General features: G+C 40.9%; 1 protein-coding gene across 2 annotated transcripts in view; it reads left to right on the top strand.

Moving 5' to 3' along the window:
- DCBLD1 (discoidin, CUB and LCCL domain containing 1) overlaps positions 1 to 18,740 on the top strand; it is a 48,688-nt gene that overhangs the window by 22,261 nt on the left and 7,687 nt on the right. For both annotated transcript variants that reach the window (XR_003987432.1, XM_030448666.1), the window contains exons 3-11: positions 4,381 to 4,518; positions 5,082 to 5,133; positions 5,883 to 5,955; positions 7,713 to 7,846; positions 12,416 to 12,456; positions 13,739 to 13,954; positions 15,077 to 15,207; positions 17,025 to 17,172; positions 17,263 to 17,379. Coding sequence is in view for 1 of the 2 variants with exons in the window: in XM_030448666.1 (XP_030304526.1) it covers positions 4,381 to 4,518; positions 5,082 to 5,133; positions 5,883 to 5,955; positions 7,713 to 7,846; positions 12,416 to 12,456; positions 13,739 to 13,954; positions 15,077 to 15,207; positions 17,025 to 17,172; positions 17,263 to 17,379 (1,050 nt within the window). In the remaining variant the exon portion in view is untranslated. The remainder of the gene's footprint in view (positions 1 to 4,380; positions 4,519 to 5,081; positions 5,134 to 5,882; positions 5,956 to 7,712; positions 7,847 to 12,415; positions 12,457 to 13,738; positions 13,955 to 15,076; positions 15,208 to 17,024; positions 17,173 to 17,262; positions 17,380 to 18,740) is intronic.

Genomic DNA, 18,740 nt, shown 5'->3' with positions numbered 1-18,740 from the left:
TGAAGCTGAAGAGTTTGAAAGGAGAATGAACCAGACAGACAATAGGTAAAGAAGGACAGAATTATTTTTAAAAGGAAGTAAGAGCCTTAGAGAAAAGGTGGAAAGTATGAAGAACTACAGAAACAAACAGCATGTAGGCATTGTCAGCTGCTGGGAGAGAAGAGTCCTGTAGGCACAGCACTTCGTAAGGGAAGTTGGAAAAATAAAGGAGCATAATTCAACAAAGCAATCTCTGGAAATATGCCAGAGCCTGGTTGACAGTACCAGTAAACTACACTTCATAAATCCAGACAATGCTGTAAGGATAATCAGATTTGCAAAATAACACTATTATGAAAAAGACAAAAGCAGCAGACTATTGCTAACATTGAAAAAATAAACAACGTGTAAAATAATCTCTTCAGTCTCCAGAGAAGCCAGCCAAAGGATATCCACAAGACAGTTTACCACGTATCTTGCAGGATGTTAATACTGCTTGGGGACAGTGATTGCAAACAAAGAAGTATTTCAATTTAGCAACTTAAATGATGCCAACAGATGAGGAGTTCTGGATGAAATGCCTTAAATGTTACCTTAATTATAGAGAATATTAAATTAGGTACATCCAAAATCCCTGGGTCCGTATTAGCCCTCCTGCAGAATTTTAAAAATATATCTGTATTAAAGAATCTGGAGCAAACAGAACCACAGGTGGGTCAGCTTGTTAATGAGACACAGTAAGAAGGTTGCATATAGATGTAGTAACAATAAAATATGAAGAACACCTACTCATTTATTGAATAAAGCTCTGTTCTTAGTAAACAAACCAAATACTCCTACCTACTTACCCAAGCAGAGCACCAGTTGAGTCACTTTAAGAGGAAACAGGGAGAGAGATCAGCATTTATGAATAGTTTTCCAAGCCAAATATGCAAAACAGCCCACCTCACAGCTAACATTAGAAGATGAAAAATTGATAACCTGATCTGGCAGGTCTCAAAAGGGATCTTAAAAAAAACTCTTGGCCTAGTCCCAAGTTCAGGAATTAAGTATTTATCCAGAGTCAAGCCCAAGTGCTGCAGTAAAAGTTAACAGGGCCCTATAAACAAGTTTCATGTTTTCATACCAGGTATAAACCAAGATTTTCTCTATTATCCCTCCTCTCCACTGTGGCTGTACAGAATTCATATAGACAGCCTGGGGAAATCAGGAAGTCCTAGGTGGAATGAAAGCAGGGAGCATGTATGAGTTTTAATAGTAAATGATAAAGTAGTATGGTTGTCACCTCAATTGCAAGTGGAAAATACTGACTAGTAAATACAGTTTTCAGATGAAGCCTAGAGTCTACAGATACTGGTTGGCTTTCTTCTTCTGTCTCTAAAACCTCACAATATACATATTCAAGGTAATAGGTAAGTCAATGGAGAGCAAATCTGCTGGGCATCAGTCTGCTTATAAAAGTTCATCTAATTCAGGTGTACCACAAGCTAAATTGCAGGGAGCCTGGAAGACTATGCTTTTCCATCTGGCTTTACAGCCTTAAATTAAACGGAGGACTGCTGTATGGGAGTGCATAGGAAAAAGTGGTAAAAACCAAAGACATTCTTTTTCTAAAGAAAATTAGAAAACAGGTGAAAGCATAAAACTCTCCAGTCAGTCTGAACCCAAAGTGTCTTGACCTTTGAATCTGTTTTATTTTCTAATCATTACCAGTTGTCTCCCTGGGGAGTTTTTCAGAAGACCATCAATGTAAAACAATTGTTTCAGGGGAAAATGAGAATCTGAACTTAAAAAGACTACTCTGGAAAAAATTGGCCAAATGGAGAGATGTGCTGCTAAACATAAAACGATATTATTGAGTAAATTAAATAAGGTGCTTGCATTGGTCATTTGCACTGGAAATAAGCACTGGAAAATGCACACTGGAAAAACCTCATCCTAAAAACAGACTGCAGCCACCTGTAGTTCTTTCAGGGAGTAAAGAACCCCTCAGCTAAAACAGCGTGTCATCCATTTCTAATAGAGGAGTGAGATAATGCTTAAACTCTTTTCTAAGGCCTAGCAGTCAGTGCTAATTTCTGCATCTGATAGCACAGAAATAAACAGTGACAAATTTCAGGACAGTCTGAAGACCTGGCTGTGTAGTGCTGGTATGGTATTTTCTGAGAAGAACTGAAGAACTGTGTTGAAATATTTTTAAAAGCTGTTTCAGTCCCCATTAGTTTTTAGCTACGTATGGGAATCTCAGTACAGCCAAACTGCTTCTTCCAGAAGATAACCATAGCCTGAGAACCCTTCTTGTATTTCTTGCTTGACAGTAGAAACTCATCCTTAGGCATTGTATGCTGATTTCTAAAGCTGATTCTTTCTAAATTTTTGGTGTTCATTTGGGTTATACAACTCTATGTGTACAGACTCTGTTATTTTATTTTATTGTATTGGTTTTGCTTATGACATGTGTGATTTGTTTGTGTAATTACCTGGAATGTATGTAGATTTGCTGCTGGAGGAGACACCTAGCCCTGATCCAGACGGTGTGTGGCTGAGTGAATCAGCCATCTAATTCATACCTACAGAGCAGACAGGTCACTGCCAGCCTCTGCCAGGGAGAAAACTAAAGAGCACTTATGGGAGATTATGTAGAGACAGTCCTTGAGAGAAGAAAAGGATGAAAGCTTTCTCAGGTGTTTTATTTTGAACAAATGCTATGCCTCCCTGTCTTTTTCCCCTTTCTCTTGAGAAAAGAATATGTAAGTTAGCACGTTTTACTTCTCCCACTGCAATCTGACATAAAAGACCTTCTCAAATAAATCACTCGTGCAGTTGTCTGGTGTGACATAGTGTCAGATGCTGTCTTTTTGATAAGTTCATTTCCTAAGCAATTTGTTTAACCCTTTCTAGAGGCATCATTTTCTCTGACTGAGTCATGAGTAATTTTCAACAGGGGAGTACTCCAGGGAAATGTCACACGGGTTGCTTGTTTATCTGCGTGCCTGGCTTTGTTGCATGAGTTTTGTAAGCCAAAAGACAGTTTTTTCTTTGTTTGTCCCATTCTGCTGACAACTGTCTATCATTTGCTCCAATTGGAGTGCTCTATAGTCTGATCTCATAGTTGCTTTAAGGTTGGTGAAGTATCTGGGAAAGACGCCCTCAAGACTATCAAGCAAAATGAGGAGGCTCTTAGGAGCCCACTAGGAAGGGTACCACTCATCAAATTTGTGCTATGATTGTAATTGCTTATATCTCAGTTCGAAGTTGCTGTAGAGTAGCCACAACCAATAAAATGAGGTTGTCTAGGAAAAATCAGTGATCATTCTTCCTCCCAAGGACTTGCTTGAGGATCCAAAAGCTGTCATTCACCAAAACAAATGGGCTGAGGACTTGTAAAGAGTCTTGTTGTTTTTTCTCTTGGGGAAAAAACCCTGCCATTTTCAAAAAACCTCTTCTTAGCAGTTTCTATTGTAAGCATTCTTATAAATTTAAAAAAAAAAAAAATGTACCTAAACTGTTTTGGATTTGCTGTGTCATCTGTGCCTGAGGGCAGCCAGGGGCAAGTGTTCCCACCCAAGTGTGGTGACAGAGGCAAGAGCAGACTGTGGCAATGTCAAAAGAAAGGTCCCCTCAGGAACCTACTTCAGAAGAAACGAATATAGTTATTAAGAGTCCCAGGCACGCCTGCTGTCACAAGGAAGGAGTGTCCTAAAGACTGTTCCAAGATACACTGCAGCTGATATCTCTAAAGCCCTTATCTAATTCTCTGTAAGTACAAGGCTCTCATCTCCCTCTCCTCCTCCCTTCACCTTCTCCTTTCTTTCTCTGTTTTGTTAAAAACTCTATAGATTTGAACATATGCTTCAACAGGCTGACAATGTTTTTAAAGGAAAATTAAGAAATCTTCTAAGTGACCCTGCTTTGTAGCACATTTTGGCTTGTGGCCCACATGTCCTCAAAAATCAGGTACCTTCCTTGTGATCTTCCCCGAATGGCTGCTGTGCTGCAACAGTGTGAGCTGTAAGCATCTGGAGAGCTTATCTGGGGCATCCTGTGTAGATCCCTTGGATTGCTTTTGAATGTTCTGTTCTTTTCTCTAATGAGTTATTGCTGGTTGTAAGCATGCTGTACTTCAAAGGCCAAGGGGCATTATTCATTCTCTTAAGGATTATGTGATGAGAGACGTGGGTGCTGGAATTGAAACCATGGAGAGATAATTGGATCCTGGCCACTCCTTGTCAGGGTAACTTTGGAGCTCATACCCATAAAGGGCTGAAGCCAAAACCCTTTTGTCAACATTTGGATGGATATTGAAGGAGAATGAGCATGTTATGAAACTTTGAATCATGGGAATATTCCAGTCTAATTAAGTCACCTAAACTTTTGAAATCTTCTTTGTTCTGTCTGTAGGGCCATACTGTGGTAATGTGATGCCCATCCCCAAAGAAATAATTCTGGATAGCAATGAAGCAACTATTCACTTTGAGAGTGGATCCCATGTGTCAGGACGAGGCTTTCTATTATCCTATGCTAGCAGTGATCATCCAGGTAAAGTGAACCTCAAAAGTAATATTTTTAAAGGACTGGTGGCACAGCCCCACTTGCTTCATTATCTTGTGTACACATAGACTTTTGGCCAAATGTCTGAACCTAAATATTTCCAGATTAATATGAACCATGGCCTTTTTAATAGCATGTGTGGAAGAAGTAGCTGTAGTAGTCACCAGATAAAATAGCTGCTGAAACCCTACCTAGGCAATTTGCCATACAGGCCCAGTGAAAAAGAAATTCAGTACCTTCTCCTTGAAGCTTCACTGTATTCTGGGCTCCAGCATCTATGACAGTGATAGGTTGAAAGGATAAGAGAGATTAAGATTTGATTCCTACATTTAATATTCTGGGGATCTGTGCAACTTTGTTGAAGGTGTAAAACATAAAGAGAGTAGAAGAGAGAGATGAAAAGATGGAAGGAAAGCCATTGCTTTTCTAAGTAATAAAATCGTTTAAGTATTATACAGGGAGTTCTTTAAACGTAATTTCATGTGTAGCCAAATATTTGTCTTTATTTCCACATCCTGCAATGGGGATTGACACTTGTAAACTTTCCACAGATCTAATAACATGTTTGGAACGAGCGAACTACTACACAAAGACTGAATACAGGTAAAGAGGGTTTGCAGCTCCCTGCACTATGCCTTGCTTGCTGCAGCTGTCATCTGAGCTGGCTGTTGTCATGTAAGGGGGGTCTGATCTTGGTTTTCTGGAGAAGTTGGTTTGGGGCTTTTTTTGAGCTCAGATGCTGTCATAGTCCAAGTCCTGGTTCTGAGAAAGAGTAGTGCAGAATGGAAGTCAGCTGCCTAAGGGATGAGGGAAGAGACTGTATAGCAGAGCAAGTCTCATTTGGCCATACATATACATGGTATATGTAAAAGGAGTTGCTGCTCTGAAATTCAAAGTAGCCTCAAATTCCAATGCTTCTCCTGGGAGCAGATCACGCCCTAGCTGATACAAGATTATCTGAGAACAATCTATAATTTCTTGGTTCCTTGATCCTTGTGATAGGATTGGAAATATTAATAAATTGGGCGCTTCTGGCTTCTGTCTGGATGTGCATGCAGGCTTCTTATCAGGGCTGTGCTGAAAGCCTGTGTGGTAGCATTTCTCGAACAAGCAAAATAAACAGAAATGCCCTTGCAAAACTGCTTTTCTGGTTCTTTGTGTGCTGTTGTGTGCAGTCTGCTCATGAGCTCAAGGTCCCATTTACTTACCTCCTAGATTCACTAACTGACCTTTAGCCAGAATTTATTGCTAAAATATTTATTGGTTGGAGAGCATTTCTTTTGTATAAGTTTGTTTCTGTGTATTGTTGTTACCATTTGTATTTTAAACACATTTCTCTCCTCTCACTATAGCAGATACTGTCCTGCTGGCTGCAGAGACATAGCAGGTGACATTTCTGGGAATATCGGAGAAGGATACAGAGATGTAAGTACACAGGATAAGGAGGGGGAATTTATAAAGAGAAGCATAGCACAACTTGGTTTCAAATTTTGCTGCTTGACTGTTGTCAATAATTCTTCCAAGCCGTATTAGATACACCTTTTATCATCAGCATTATGAGTATGTTATCAGTATAAACACCTGGAGACACTTTTCAAACAGACCAATCAATTGAGCAAGAGCAAAGTCCACTGATTTTCAAATACACCTACTGACTTGTGGTGTCTGGCCTTCTGGAAAAAACCTGCATAAGGTTTGTCCCTCTTGAGGCAGTGCTTATCCATATTCTAAATATTCCTATGACTCCAGCTTTTACTTGTTTGGAATCCGTGTGTATTTCTTTTCTAAAATGGTAAGAAAATCAATTGTAGGAAAAAAATATATTTCACTAACGTGTGAATTTTCCTTAAGGTTATGCCTGCAGTATCCCAGCAATCTGCACTGATATGAAATAAATATTATACATTGCCTAATCACATCCCACTGATGATTACCAATATCTTGGGTTGTTTTAACCACTCGTTCTTCAAAGTGAAAAAGTAGCCTGAGTGGTTGCATTTATCCACAGTTCCTATCACACAGTGCGCTGCCCTCTCCATACCCCTCACCCTGCGCTCGCCTCCTGTCATGCCTGTGAAACCTGTACATCTCTCACGGTGGAGTAGGTTGAATCATAGCACTGAAGTAAAATCCCCCCCTATCACAAATAAAGCAGTTGCTGAGTTTCCAAAAAGTCAGTGTTCATGTTTAACCTGTTCATCCAGTTCTTCAAGCAGGCTATTCCAGCAGCAGAGTTGAAGTAATGAAAGAAATGTCACTTTACATTCTCCTTAGCTGCAGTTATTCCTGCCCTCCGTTTGGTGATTAGGGAAGCAAAGCAAGCAAATGGCACAACCTCGTGCAGATCTTATCTGCTCAAAGGAATTTTTCAAAGAAAATTTCCCTCCACCATTAAAGAGGATGCAGCTTTTCTCAAGGGAAGAGCCTGTAGGGCCTCCCTGGGGTGCTGCAGCCTTTGTGTCCCTACCCCTCCCAGACCTCCCTGGAGGAGACAGCCAGCACCCCAACTGGGCCAGTAGCATTGCCCAAGCTGGGCCTGTGTGAATGAGACCAATTTCTGCCAGCAGCCCCTGGGACTGTCTCTTTTGCACCTTCCTGCTGGCCCCTCTCTGCTCTGCCCTACCCTAGTGGCACTTTATTGCCACCTAGTTGGCACACAGGTTGTTCTGCCTATATTTTTCAGAGTTATCCCCCCCAAGATACTGGGAAATAGGCTATATGTAAAACCCAGCAGCAGCTAGTCAACACATAGTTGAATTTCCCAATATATGCTGTGACTCATGTCCCATGGCACAGTAATAGACACGTCTACCTTCAGGAAAGTCCATTGAGAATTACTGCTTTCTCTTCTTCACAAAGAAGAGTTGCCCCGCCTTTGACTTCGTTTTGTTGAGGAGGGCCAAGAGTACCTATTAAGTTAAAATTTTCAAACACCTTCTCAGAAGTGGATTGCTGGCTTTTTCATTAAAAATAAAAAAATAATAATAAAAAAAATGTATTTTTCCAAAGATTACTGCTCTTTCTCCCACCTTTCCTGCCCACCTCTTATTCCTCTTAGAGCCTCTGCTGGATTTTATGAGCTGTAGCACTTGTACACCAGTGGTTTGGAGGTGAAAGCACTAGCAGTTTGTCAGATGAACCCTCTGAGATTTGGCTTCTTTCTGACGGGTTCTGCCTTTCAGACCTCCCTGCTGTGCAAGTCAGCGATCCACGCGGGCATCATTGCAGATGAGCTGGGCGGTCAGATCAGTGTCACCCAGCAGAAGGGCATCAGCCGCTACCAAGGTGTCGTCGCCAATGGTGTCCCCTCGCTTGAGTGAGTATCACTGGCAGGGCACAGTGCTCTGCCCAGAGCAGCAGAAGCAGGTGGGGATGCTCTTTTGGGGAAGGCAGCAGGTTAGCTGTGGGTCTAAGGGGTTTTGGGGCTTTGTTTCTATGGTGTTATTAAAATGGTGTTGGCATCGCACGTAGGAAAATGTTCCAAGTCATTAGTGGCTCTCTACCATGTGTATTTTCTTCTATCTTTTCTTCTTTTCCTTCCAAAACATATATGCAAATTGCTTTGCTAGCAGATACAAGAAAGTACACTGTTCTACAACAAATGCTTTTAATCAAGGTGTTAATAAATCATCCTAAATTCATGCTAAAGTTTAAAACAAGCTATGAAGAATGAAAAAATAAAAAGTGCCATTGAGCCTCTAGGGATTTAATGAACAGCTTCTTGAACACTGTGCTTTTGACATATTTAGAGTTTTTCTCTTGTAGAATATTTATAGAAAGGGTGTTATATTTACCACTTATCTTCTGACTTTTAATTGCAGTGTTGTTGAAGCAGAAATAAATCCTCTAATCTCTATCCAGCACAGTAAGCCCTTCTAGCAACTACCTCTGACACTCCTGCTGTTTTATATTTTTTAATTTTCAAAGATTATCTGGATTTTACATGAAGCGTTTTTTTGTTTGTGAGAAGGGAAATCTCCTCAGTCCCATAGTCAAGTAGGGATAAGGGAATATGGTTTCTTTTTATACTTTTTCCCTGATTGCCCACAGTTTCCTGACAATTTTACAATTATGGTTTCATTCATAAAGAAAAAAAAAAGGCATTAATTTTGTCTGTTGCTATGATTAAACTTTAGTACAGATAGAAGTGCTTTATATAGTATGGCACAGGAGTATACAAAGTTGGGTAGCATGCAGACCACTACCAGAAGGCATATGAAGCCTAAATGTTTTCTATTTGTCTTAGATATATTACTTGAAAGTTAATTGCCTAAGAAAATTAATACACATTTGCCTCAAGCAAAGGACTGACAGCTCAGCTGGGGCAACAAGCCCTCCTATCAAATAGTACAATTTCTTCCCCTCACACATGCCAGCTTAATGAAACCTGGAATTAAACATTTTGTGCCTTAACTAAAGAAGTTCCTGAACCATTTACATACATTCATATATCTGTAACCCTTGAGAATCCATAACTCTTGAGAATCCCAGGAGGAGTAGCTCAATAGTGCATAAACTGATGCTAGGATTGCCATTTGTTTGGGTTATTTCACAGTACAAAAGCTAATGTACAAATGTACATGTGCTGGGGGGAAACTGTTTCCACAATTAACCCATCCCCTTAACTGCCAAACATCCTTTTGATATTGCTATTTAGAAGATACCCTATATGTTTCACAGGAGATAACAACTTGTGTGTATGACATCAAGTGAGAAAACTCCAATTGACTTGAAGGAGAGCTGAAATCTGTTCTTCCAGGCTGATGCCAGCCTCCAGATTTAGCCCATTTAATGTGAGGCCCTTGAGACAGCACCCAAAAGAGGAGTGCAGCTCTCTTAGCTCCCTGTATACTGGGGCAGACAGAGGCATTCCTCCTGCATGATACACATCTCAAAGGGACCGAATCACCCCAAGCAGACAACAATGGTTTTCTATATATTAGGCAGGGAACCATAGGTAAATGGGCTCATACTGTGTCATATGCCTGCAAGCTAGATGGCACAGATTTTAAGAAACATGGGAGTGTGAGCAGAGCATTTCCCCAGGATGCTTCTGATGCTCCTGGCAACTGGGACAATCCTGGGAGCAGAACTACTGGTAAGAGCCCATTATCCCAGGAGAGGGAAACTAGAGAATGCAGGGAAATCCTTTTCTTTCAAAACATGAAAAACTGTTCCTAGAAATGGTGGGCCTACTTACTAATAAAATGAACTAATGCATGTCACGCTTTCAGAAGGCTTCCAAAACTGCATGGCTTCCCTGTCATCGGGGTACCTCCACACTGTAAGAAAATTCCTGCTCAGCAGACAGAGTCAGGGAGAGAAAAAATGCTGCTTAGACAGCAGTGCTTTAAGACCTTTTTAGTAAACGTTAACTAAAAGCTTAATCAAGTTTTTCAAGTGTCATTTATAGCAGATTTCAGTATTAAAGTTTTAAATTATATAAAAACTTGAGCTGAAATTAACCTCCTCAAAATCTGCTGCTGCTGGAGTACATTGGGCTGTTAAATACCAGCGTTGTGATGTGACAGTGAAGCTACAGCTCGCTCGCTCACCAGCCCACCAGAGCTGACCTTGGCCTCCCCAGTTCCATCTTTCAGAGTTTTGGTTCCCATGATCCATGCGTGGGCCTGCACCCACAACTGCTACCATCAGGATCAAGTATCTGGGTTTCCTAGGCAGTCCTGATACCTCAGTACAAATATATGGGGGTGTAACTTTGTCGTTCAGAGCCATCCTGTATGTCCATGCACGCGAAATAATTCATCTCTGAAAATGCAAGGGAATGCATGCTTGTGAATTGTGAGGGATGAGATTCAGGGTTAACCTGCACTGCTTATAACAAGCTTGCTTAAGACTGACTGGAAAATTAAAGCTAAAAAAAAAACCAAAACATTGATGCTAACAGAAATTTATTATGGGAGGCAGCATCCTTTTCTAGCAGAGCTAACCAGCACAGGTCTCCCATGCAGTCCTGTCCCAGTACTGTTAGTAAGGCAGGATCCTGAAGGTTGTCAGAAAAATGAGGAGCATGGGGTGATACCATCCCTTAAAGGAAAAAATAAAATTTGTGGGACAAATGCCACCTGTCACACTAGGAAGCTGATGGATTACCACTTAGTGAATTAGTTTGTCCTCTTCAGTGACTTGCAGAATTATAGAAGAAATGTTTCTGCTTGATTTCATAGCTTTATAGACCTTAAAAAGGCTAACCTCCTTTTCTTTACTGAAATTGCCATGCAGTATTTGGAAGGGATCTGGACGACTTTTTTATTACAAAGCTTTATCTCATAAATAAGTATTAAGAAGCACTATGATTTCTGGTTGGGTAGGTTTTACTGATCACTGCAGGTGTTTATTTTCTTCTCTTCTCTTGGAATTGATTGCTTAGTATTCAGTAAGAAAGCAAAAAATAGTTTTGGCTGTAACAGTCAAACTGGTTTGAAGGGAGCAGAGCGCATCTGATTGCCCGTGAGGATTGCCTGGGGGAAGATGTGAGAGGGAGGGCTTGAGTTTCTCCTTCTAGCTACTCTGCCGCCTACATGCCCAAATAAATCTGCTCCCTCCCATGCTCTCCATCATCTCTGAAGGGCTTCATTTGCCTGTAGTCATTGATTTTCCCTCAGTGACAAAAAGAGGCAGTGTTTTTATTGACCTTGACATGGGGCCACTTTCCTATTCCCCCTTCGCAGTGCTCGCTCTCAAAACGCGAAGCCCTGCACACTGCTGTTAGCCCACAGATGGGACCTCAGGGGAAATTTTCCTGGCCAACAACAAAGGCCAGCCTGAAAAGAAACTGTCTTGATGCTTAAGTGCAGAAGTTGTTTTACTGCTCAGTCACACTGGCCAAGGCTTTTCAAAAGGGGCAAGTGAGGCGTGCAGCTAATCGGAGCGACGTGGAAGGGGTCAGGTTTGTGAGAAAGACAAACTAATTTCACATTAAAACCCAGGCTTTTATTTTCATTAGGCAGTCATCACTTTGGGAAAAAACCCTCAGGGGCATCTGATTGCAAATCAGCAAGTGGCTCCATGGGAGGCCAAAGAAAGCTCAGCTTTCCCTTACAGTGTGATTTTTATCTTGTCCTGCACTGTGCATTATTGCTTGGAATGGCCCAGAAAATGGCTTTTCTCCTGAAGCAAAGCAGTCCATGTCAGGAGGAAGAGAAGGGGAGCCACAGATGTGGCCCTGTTAGTGGAGAAAAAATAACCATTCCTGATGGGAAGTGTTAGTCCTGGTTATGACAGAACTGGTTCCCACCCCAACTAAAACAAGGAGTAGTGTTATTCTGGCTGCAATACAGCCGCAGCCCAAGCAGGAATGCTCAGAGCTGACATGGTTTAGACACCATCAAGTGTAACTCTTTCACAGTGCTTAAGGCTGGATTTTCTTCAAACTAGATATGGACTTGAGACTAATAGGAAGTCATTGATTTCAGTGAAATTGCTCTAATATAAGCTACTGCAGGTGAGGAGAAACCTGGTCCCACTGCTGGAGCCATGCACCACAGGCAGCTCCAGGTCTTGAGAGCTTTCCTGTTCTGGGCTCTTTTTGAATATGCTCTCATGTTGCTGGCCTGAGGAGCAGAAGGAAAAGCCTTTCCCACAGCCTGTGCAGGGGACAAAAGCAGAAGCATGCAGCAAGAGTAACAAGCTGAAGGTATGGGGAGTCACTTTAAAGCACAACGATTTCTCAAAAAAATCAATCTGGATTCAGTCATGGTGAGAGATGCACAAAAGTGCTCTTACTGCTCCAACCAGCAAATCAAGCTATCCTGGTTATCTGGCCAGAGATATTGTGTTAGATAAACAGTGATTCTGAAACTGAGCCTCAGCATTCCTGTGACTGCCTCCTTAAAGGCTGAATTACCTTTTTCTTTTCTTACAGTGGTTCGCTGTCAGATAAGCGGTTCATATTTACTTCAAATGGTAAGAATAATGGCTTTATTTTTAGCTATTCAAATTTTACCTTATTATTTAAGTATTTTCTGTAAAAGTTTTAAAAGTCATCGGGGGAACATCAGGTTGTATCTAGGAAGGATATTTTTGGGCAGTATTTTTTTAAATTGGCAAGTTGAAAAAAAAATAAATTGAAGGGATGTGAAGTGAACTAGAAAAAAGACACAGAATAAGAACAGGTCATATGCACACAGATGAGAAACAGAAATAGTATTCTGCTGTTACATTTCTGATGCCAGCATATGAAAAATGGCAATCAGATAATCCCATTTTCATGTACTTTAGGCAGCAGAAAATGAAAGCAGTTTTTCTTCAGACATTTATAAATTCCATCTTCATTATACAAGAAGAGAATGAAAACAGAGAGTGGAATGAAAATATATTTACATTGCACTGATACAGAATGAGTTTTTGTTTATGACTTTCCAAGATGCAAAAGCGTCTTTAATCTGTCAAGCTGCTCATTTGCATAAAACATAGCAAAGAGGGGGGAAAAGTTCGTGCTCATTCATTTGAATTATATTTCAGTCATCTGAGATAAAATCATTTACTATTCCAATGAAAATTGCAGAGCAAGTACGGGCCTTTGAAACTGCCAGGGAAATACTTTTAACTTAATGGAAACCTTGTTCCACTGGCCTGTTTTCTCTGAAGAACCTTGAAGTGCAGAAGTTTTGTGGGTTCTTTGGTGGAGTTTGCAGTACTTACCTGCAGCTATTATCTTCATGATATCAGCTCTTGGCAGCAGTATCAAGGAGCTGCTCTAATGAGTAACTCTCTTAATCCTAATTGCAGGTGAGAGTTACGAAATATTTACAGTAAAGTGCTCCTTTCGGTGTCGTGCCTTCATCTGCAGAATGTTTTGTACAGCAAGATTAGTTAATGCCAATCTCAAAACATAAATATGTTTCAGAAGGAAAATTTAAAAACATAAGAAGTCTTCACAGGAATGAGAGAAAACTGCAGAGAGTAGAAAAAAAAAATAATGGCAAAAATAACAGATGGATTGGGAAGGTGTCACGTATGTAGGAGTAAAACTGGTAAAAGAGAGGGATCACAGCACTCTGTTACTGGATCATCCAGCACAAACTGACTGGCAAATACCACAAGTTAATGGATAGCATCAGGCTAGCACTAGATTATGCAACATCTGATTTTCTGTTGTGGGTGGTCTTCGTATGTTGCTAGTCTAATATAAAAATATGCTGTGAACATTCAAAATAACTCCTTCTGTCTGTCTGGGGACTGGTAGGCTGCAACAAATCTCTCAGTCTGGACGAGGGATTCCTCTCCAAGAGCCAGGTTACTGCATCTTCCTACTGGGAGGAAACCAATGAATTTGGGCAACTCTTCCAGTGGTCTCCTGACAAGGCTTGGCTTCAAGTTGCAGGATTGGCTTGGGCCTCTAACCACAGCAGTAATCGTGAATGGTTGGAGATAGACCTGGGAGAGAAGAAGAGAATAACAGGTACGTCACTGCCTGGTTATTAGAAGCTGTGGTTTCAGCTGGAGAAGAAACTGAATGCAGCTGAAAAGCTAATAATTCGGTATTTCTTCCATTGAATGGAATGAAATGCTCTGCATTGTGGAATATTATTTTTTCTAGTTTAAAAATCATGACTATTTACAAGGCTGGTCTTCCTGCGGGGATATAGGATTGAACTCTGCTGTTGTGCATGCCAGATCTGTAATCATGCTGTTAGGCTGAGAACCAAATACTTACATGGGGACCAATAGGGTCTGGATAGATGATAAACAATTGCTTAGGATCTGTTGATGCTGCACTTCTGGAGTCAATAAGAAACACTAAAGTCATAGCCTTTGAAATAATGGCCCAAGTGAAAGAAAGCACCTCTCCTACGAAGACAAGCTGAGAGAGTTGGGGTTGGAGCTGAGAGAAGAGAAGGCTCTGGGGAGACCTTATAGTGACATTCCAGTACCTGAAGGGGCCTACAGGAAAGGTGGGGAGGGGCTTTTTACGAGGATGTGTAGGTAAAGGACAAGGAGTAAGTGTTTTAAACCAGAAGAGAGTACATTTAAGTTAGACATTGAGAAGAAATTCTTCACTGGAGGGTGGTGAGGTACTGAAACAAGTTGCCTGGAGAAGCTGTGGCTGCCAGGTTGGATGGGGCCTCAAGCAACCTGGTCTTGTGCGAGGAGTACCCGCCTACCCATGGAAGGGAGGTTGAAACTAGAGAATTTTTAAGGTCCCTTCCAACACAAAAAAATTCAATGATTCTATGAAATTCCTATTTCCAATTCCTGGTTTACTTGTAAAAAGTAAATTACAGTTGCTGTTAAAGATGTAAGGGCTGCTGATATGGACCATGATATAAAAAAGCAATTACCATTTCTGAAGTCGTTAATCTGGTCTCTGGTAAAAATTCCATTGAGCTAAATTAACAGTTTAAAACTGATTCCCATTATTCACCCAACTTTTTAACTCACTTCCAACATAGTTTGAAAAATATATCAAGATTTTTAAGGCAAAATTCTCTGATTTCTTTTGGCTTCTGTGTTTGCATTTGAAAAATGCTCCTTTAAACCAGACACCTAACAAATAAAAATGTATTTTGCATTTTGTTAAAAGGGATTAAAACCACTGGCTCTGGTTCCATGATGCTGAATTTGAACTTTTATGTAAAGACATTTACAATGAACTACAAAAATAACAATTCAAAATGGAGGACTTACAAAGGGATTCTGAGCAACGAAGAAAAGGTAAGGGAAAGTGGGAGAGGTATGAAAACACAGAAATAAAGGGTACGCTGCTTTGACTTTGAAGGGCAGGTTTCACAGTCAAGAAAGACTGGAGTTCAGCCTTGTCTAGACTCAGGATGTCTTCACAGTGTTATTTATGGCCATGGTGTAGATGGCAAACTTGTGGAAACCAGGAAGTTATCCAGGGCTTGCTGAAGCTGTCACACACATACAGGGACGCAAGTGTATGTGCATCCTTCTTTAAAAAAAAAACACGGAGTAATTGAAACTATTTGGGCAGGGCTTCAGCTTGGGTTTCCTGTGCTAGGAACACTGTGCCAGTTCAGAAGCATTGGTTGGTATGACACCAGCAAAGCTGAGATTTCGCTTCAGATGCACCAGGGTGGCCAACCCTCCCCTTCACAATCAAAACCAACTGACTCAGGTGAAAGCACAGCTCTGCTGGTGGGACTGTGCCTCAGGACACCCAGAGACTGCACCACTGCCCGCCCCATGCTGGCAGGACCCTTGCCACACACATCCATGGGCACAGCCAATGTCTGTTAGAAACTGATCTAACTGAACCTAAAATAAATGCTCTTACACCAAAATACCTGTCCACACAACAACTCCGACAAACTCTGAGCAACTTCAACAATGAGGAAATAAAAGTAAAGCAACTAGTTCTTGTAGGCATAGGATAGGCTGCACAGGTTGTTCTGATAACATTTTCCTCTGAAAATCCCACGTTTCATTTCAAACGACAAAAAAACCCCAAACCTCTCTGCCCCCACAGCATTCAAAGCCAGATCTTGATTCGTCATTTCAGAGGGAGGTCAGCTTGCCTCAGGATAAGGCTCTACCTGCTCCTCGATCTTGATGGCAGCTTTAAAAAGCATTGAAGAGATGTAGAGAAATTTCCTGCTGTCTCTGACTTTCTTGACTTGCATGGCAAAGAATTCACTGTGCAATGTGAACTCGTTTAGTACTTCTAAATGTTTAACTGAGAGGTTGTTGGCCCACAAAGTGACAAATCTACCTAGTAGTGGCTGAACTGTGAAGGCTACCTATTTAAAATCTGCATGTTTGCAGTTTTCCCTAGTGATTTGTTATACACAAATAATCTTATGAAAGTATTAAATATGATCATAGTCTCAGCTAAGGTGCACAATAAGACCTGTCCCATCAGAACCCCATGTGGCTTGGTATTTTATCTAAGGTGTGCTGAGCTCATTTCCCTATCTCATGAGGCTTTTAAGTTATTCTAGATCATGCTCAAGCCTCTTCAAGTAATAGTCTTGTAAGGACTACTGCTTGCATATGGAATGAGCTGATTCTGGGAAATACTTTATGAGTATTAAGAGGAGTGTAAGGTGAAAGGAGATGCAACTGATAGCCAGTCTTCAAGCTTGATACAGAAAACTGACAAGTTCACTAAAATGTCTTGAAATATTTCACTATTCATTTTTTCACTTTTCTATATTTTCATTTTTCTTTTTACATTTTTATCCCCTGTTGCCCCAGTAAGGTTGCTGCAGTTCTACTAAATCAGAAGCCAATAGCATTATAGCAGCATACATTAACTAGAAATTACACAGAACTGAAAGAGACTGATAATCTTTCTTCTCTGAGCTAACAGAAAAATGTGATCATCTGTCAGAACTCAAAAGATTATTTCTTTCCAGAACTCTCAGTTCCAAAAATCTTGTGGCTGCATCCCAGATTATCAATCTGTTAGTTTTGAGGATCATGAAAAACTTGGAAGTTGGATGTCAGGAGCACTCTGAAGAAACAGACTTTAAAACCAGAGGAAACAATATGCTTACCTTTCGTTGCAGGTATTTCAAGGCAACTCCAACTCTGGTGACATAGTACGCAATAATTTCATCCCTCCCATAGTGGCCCGTTACGTGAGAATTGTCCCTCAAACTTGGAACCAAAGAATAGCATTGAAGCTTGAGCTGATGGGCTGTCGAATCATGCAAGGTATGGGGTAAGCAGTGCTCCCTAGGCATGGTGCCTCCAAAGACCCCTGTGCTTCCACAGTGCCACTGATGGCCCCTTCTCTTTTTGCAGCTAATAGCTCGTTTACACATTCAATGTGGCAGAAACCAAGCCAGAGCACAGAAACCTCCCTTGGAAAAGAAGACAGGACTGTTACAGAGCCCATCCCATCAGAAGAAACTAACTTGGGTAACACTTCCTAACGTGGTGTTTTCTCTAGAAATCATCTCTTCAGCCCACCCTGGCAAACTTTCTTTCAAACTTCAAAGACTTTCTCACAAATCAAAACTTTATTTTCCGTTCATACTTCATTAAAAGTTAAGGACAGAGGGAAGGGGAAGCATATCTCCTTTTTGTCTTTAGGAACAGAAAGAAATGGAAGGCCTTAACTTTTCTGGATGTGTGAAACATGAAGCTTTGGTTTCTCTGTCATACTGTTTTATTTGCCATGTTTGGTATGTGGCTCATGGCACCATACTGAGTACATCAGCACTTTTTTTTTTTGAGGAGCACTTCCTCACTCTCTTCCTATATTTTATAAGTTTTTGTAATATATGAAGCAGCAGTCTCACAAAAACATTACCCTCTATCTACCCAATCACAACTCCTCCCAGAGCCGGTCCCCAGCTATAAGCAGCATATGATAGTGCATGGCTAGTACTTAAACACTTCTTCATAATGCCTCTATTCACAGGGGCTCAGAAAACCTTAATTCTCATACTTCTCCCTGAATATGCAGTCTTCCTCCTTTAACATTGTGGAGCTAATTTCTTAGATTTTGAAAAGCAAGCAAACAACATTTGTTGCTTATACAGACCATTTGGTCGACCCGTAGCAAGGCAGGAATTACTGGAGTCACACACCAAACACTACTACTCTTTAAGTAGCTGATAGCTGTAGGAATGCCTCTGTAAAAAAACTGATTGTAAGAAGCAATCACCATAAGAAAAAAAAGCTCTTTTGTAACAGCATTGCTCTTGCCAAGAGCAAGCTCAGTTCATCTGTGCAGCGGTATGGGTGATTTGTGTTCATATTCACCGAAAATCAAATCTGCTAAGGTTTCATCTGCTAAATTGTAAATACCTTGGGGACACACACCTTATTCTAGCAGCCTGGCAAGTGTCTGTAGGAGCAGCAAAAGGTGCACTCTTGACACAAGAGCCACCTCACTGCTAATTTCCAAATCCCTGCTCTAAAGCCAGTCACGTTAGAATTTAACAGGCACCAAACAGGTTTTTCCCTAGCTCCACTCCTGGTAATCTTTGAACTATTTCAACTGAAATGTTCAGCATAAGCCATATACTCAGCATGTAAAATTGCAGCCTCATTTGGCAGTTTTATAAGCAACTGAAAACAACTCTGCTGTAAGTGGCTTTAAAAAGTTACCTAGTGTGAAATAGGAACTGCTCTTTGTAAGGACGCATATAGATATTAAGCCAAGTATCAGCCTTGAGGAAGTAGATTTAACTCTCTCATCTCAACATTGTTACACATAGCTATTTGGCAACTAAGTACAGCTGAGGACAGGGCTTGCAGTTTAACAGTTTGAC

This window comes from Calypte anna, chromosome 3, assembly GCF_003957555.1.
Source record: "Calypte anna isolate BGI_N300 chromosome 3, bCalAnn1_v1.p, whole genome shotgun sequence".
NCBI classification, from domain to species: Eukaryota; Metazoa; Chordata; class Aves; order Apodiformes; family Trochilidae; genus Calypte; species Calypte anna.
The sequence above is the reverse complement of the archived record's forward strand: the minus strand, read 5'-3'. Positions and strand labels throughout refer to the sequence as shown.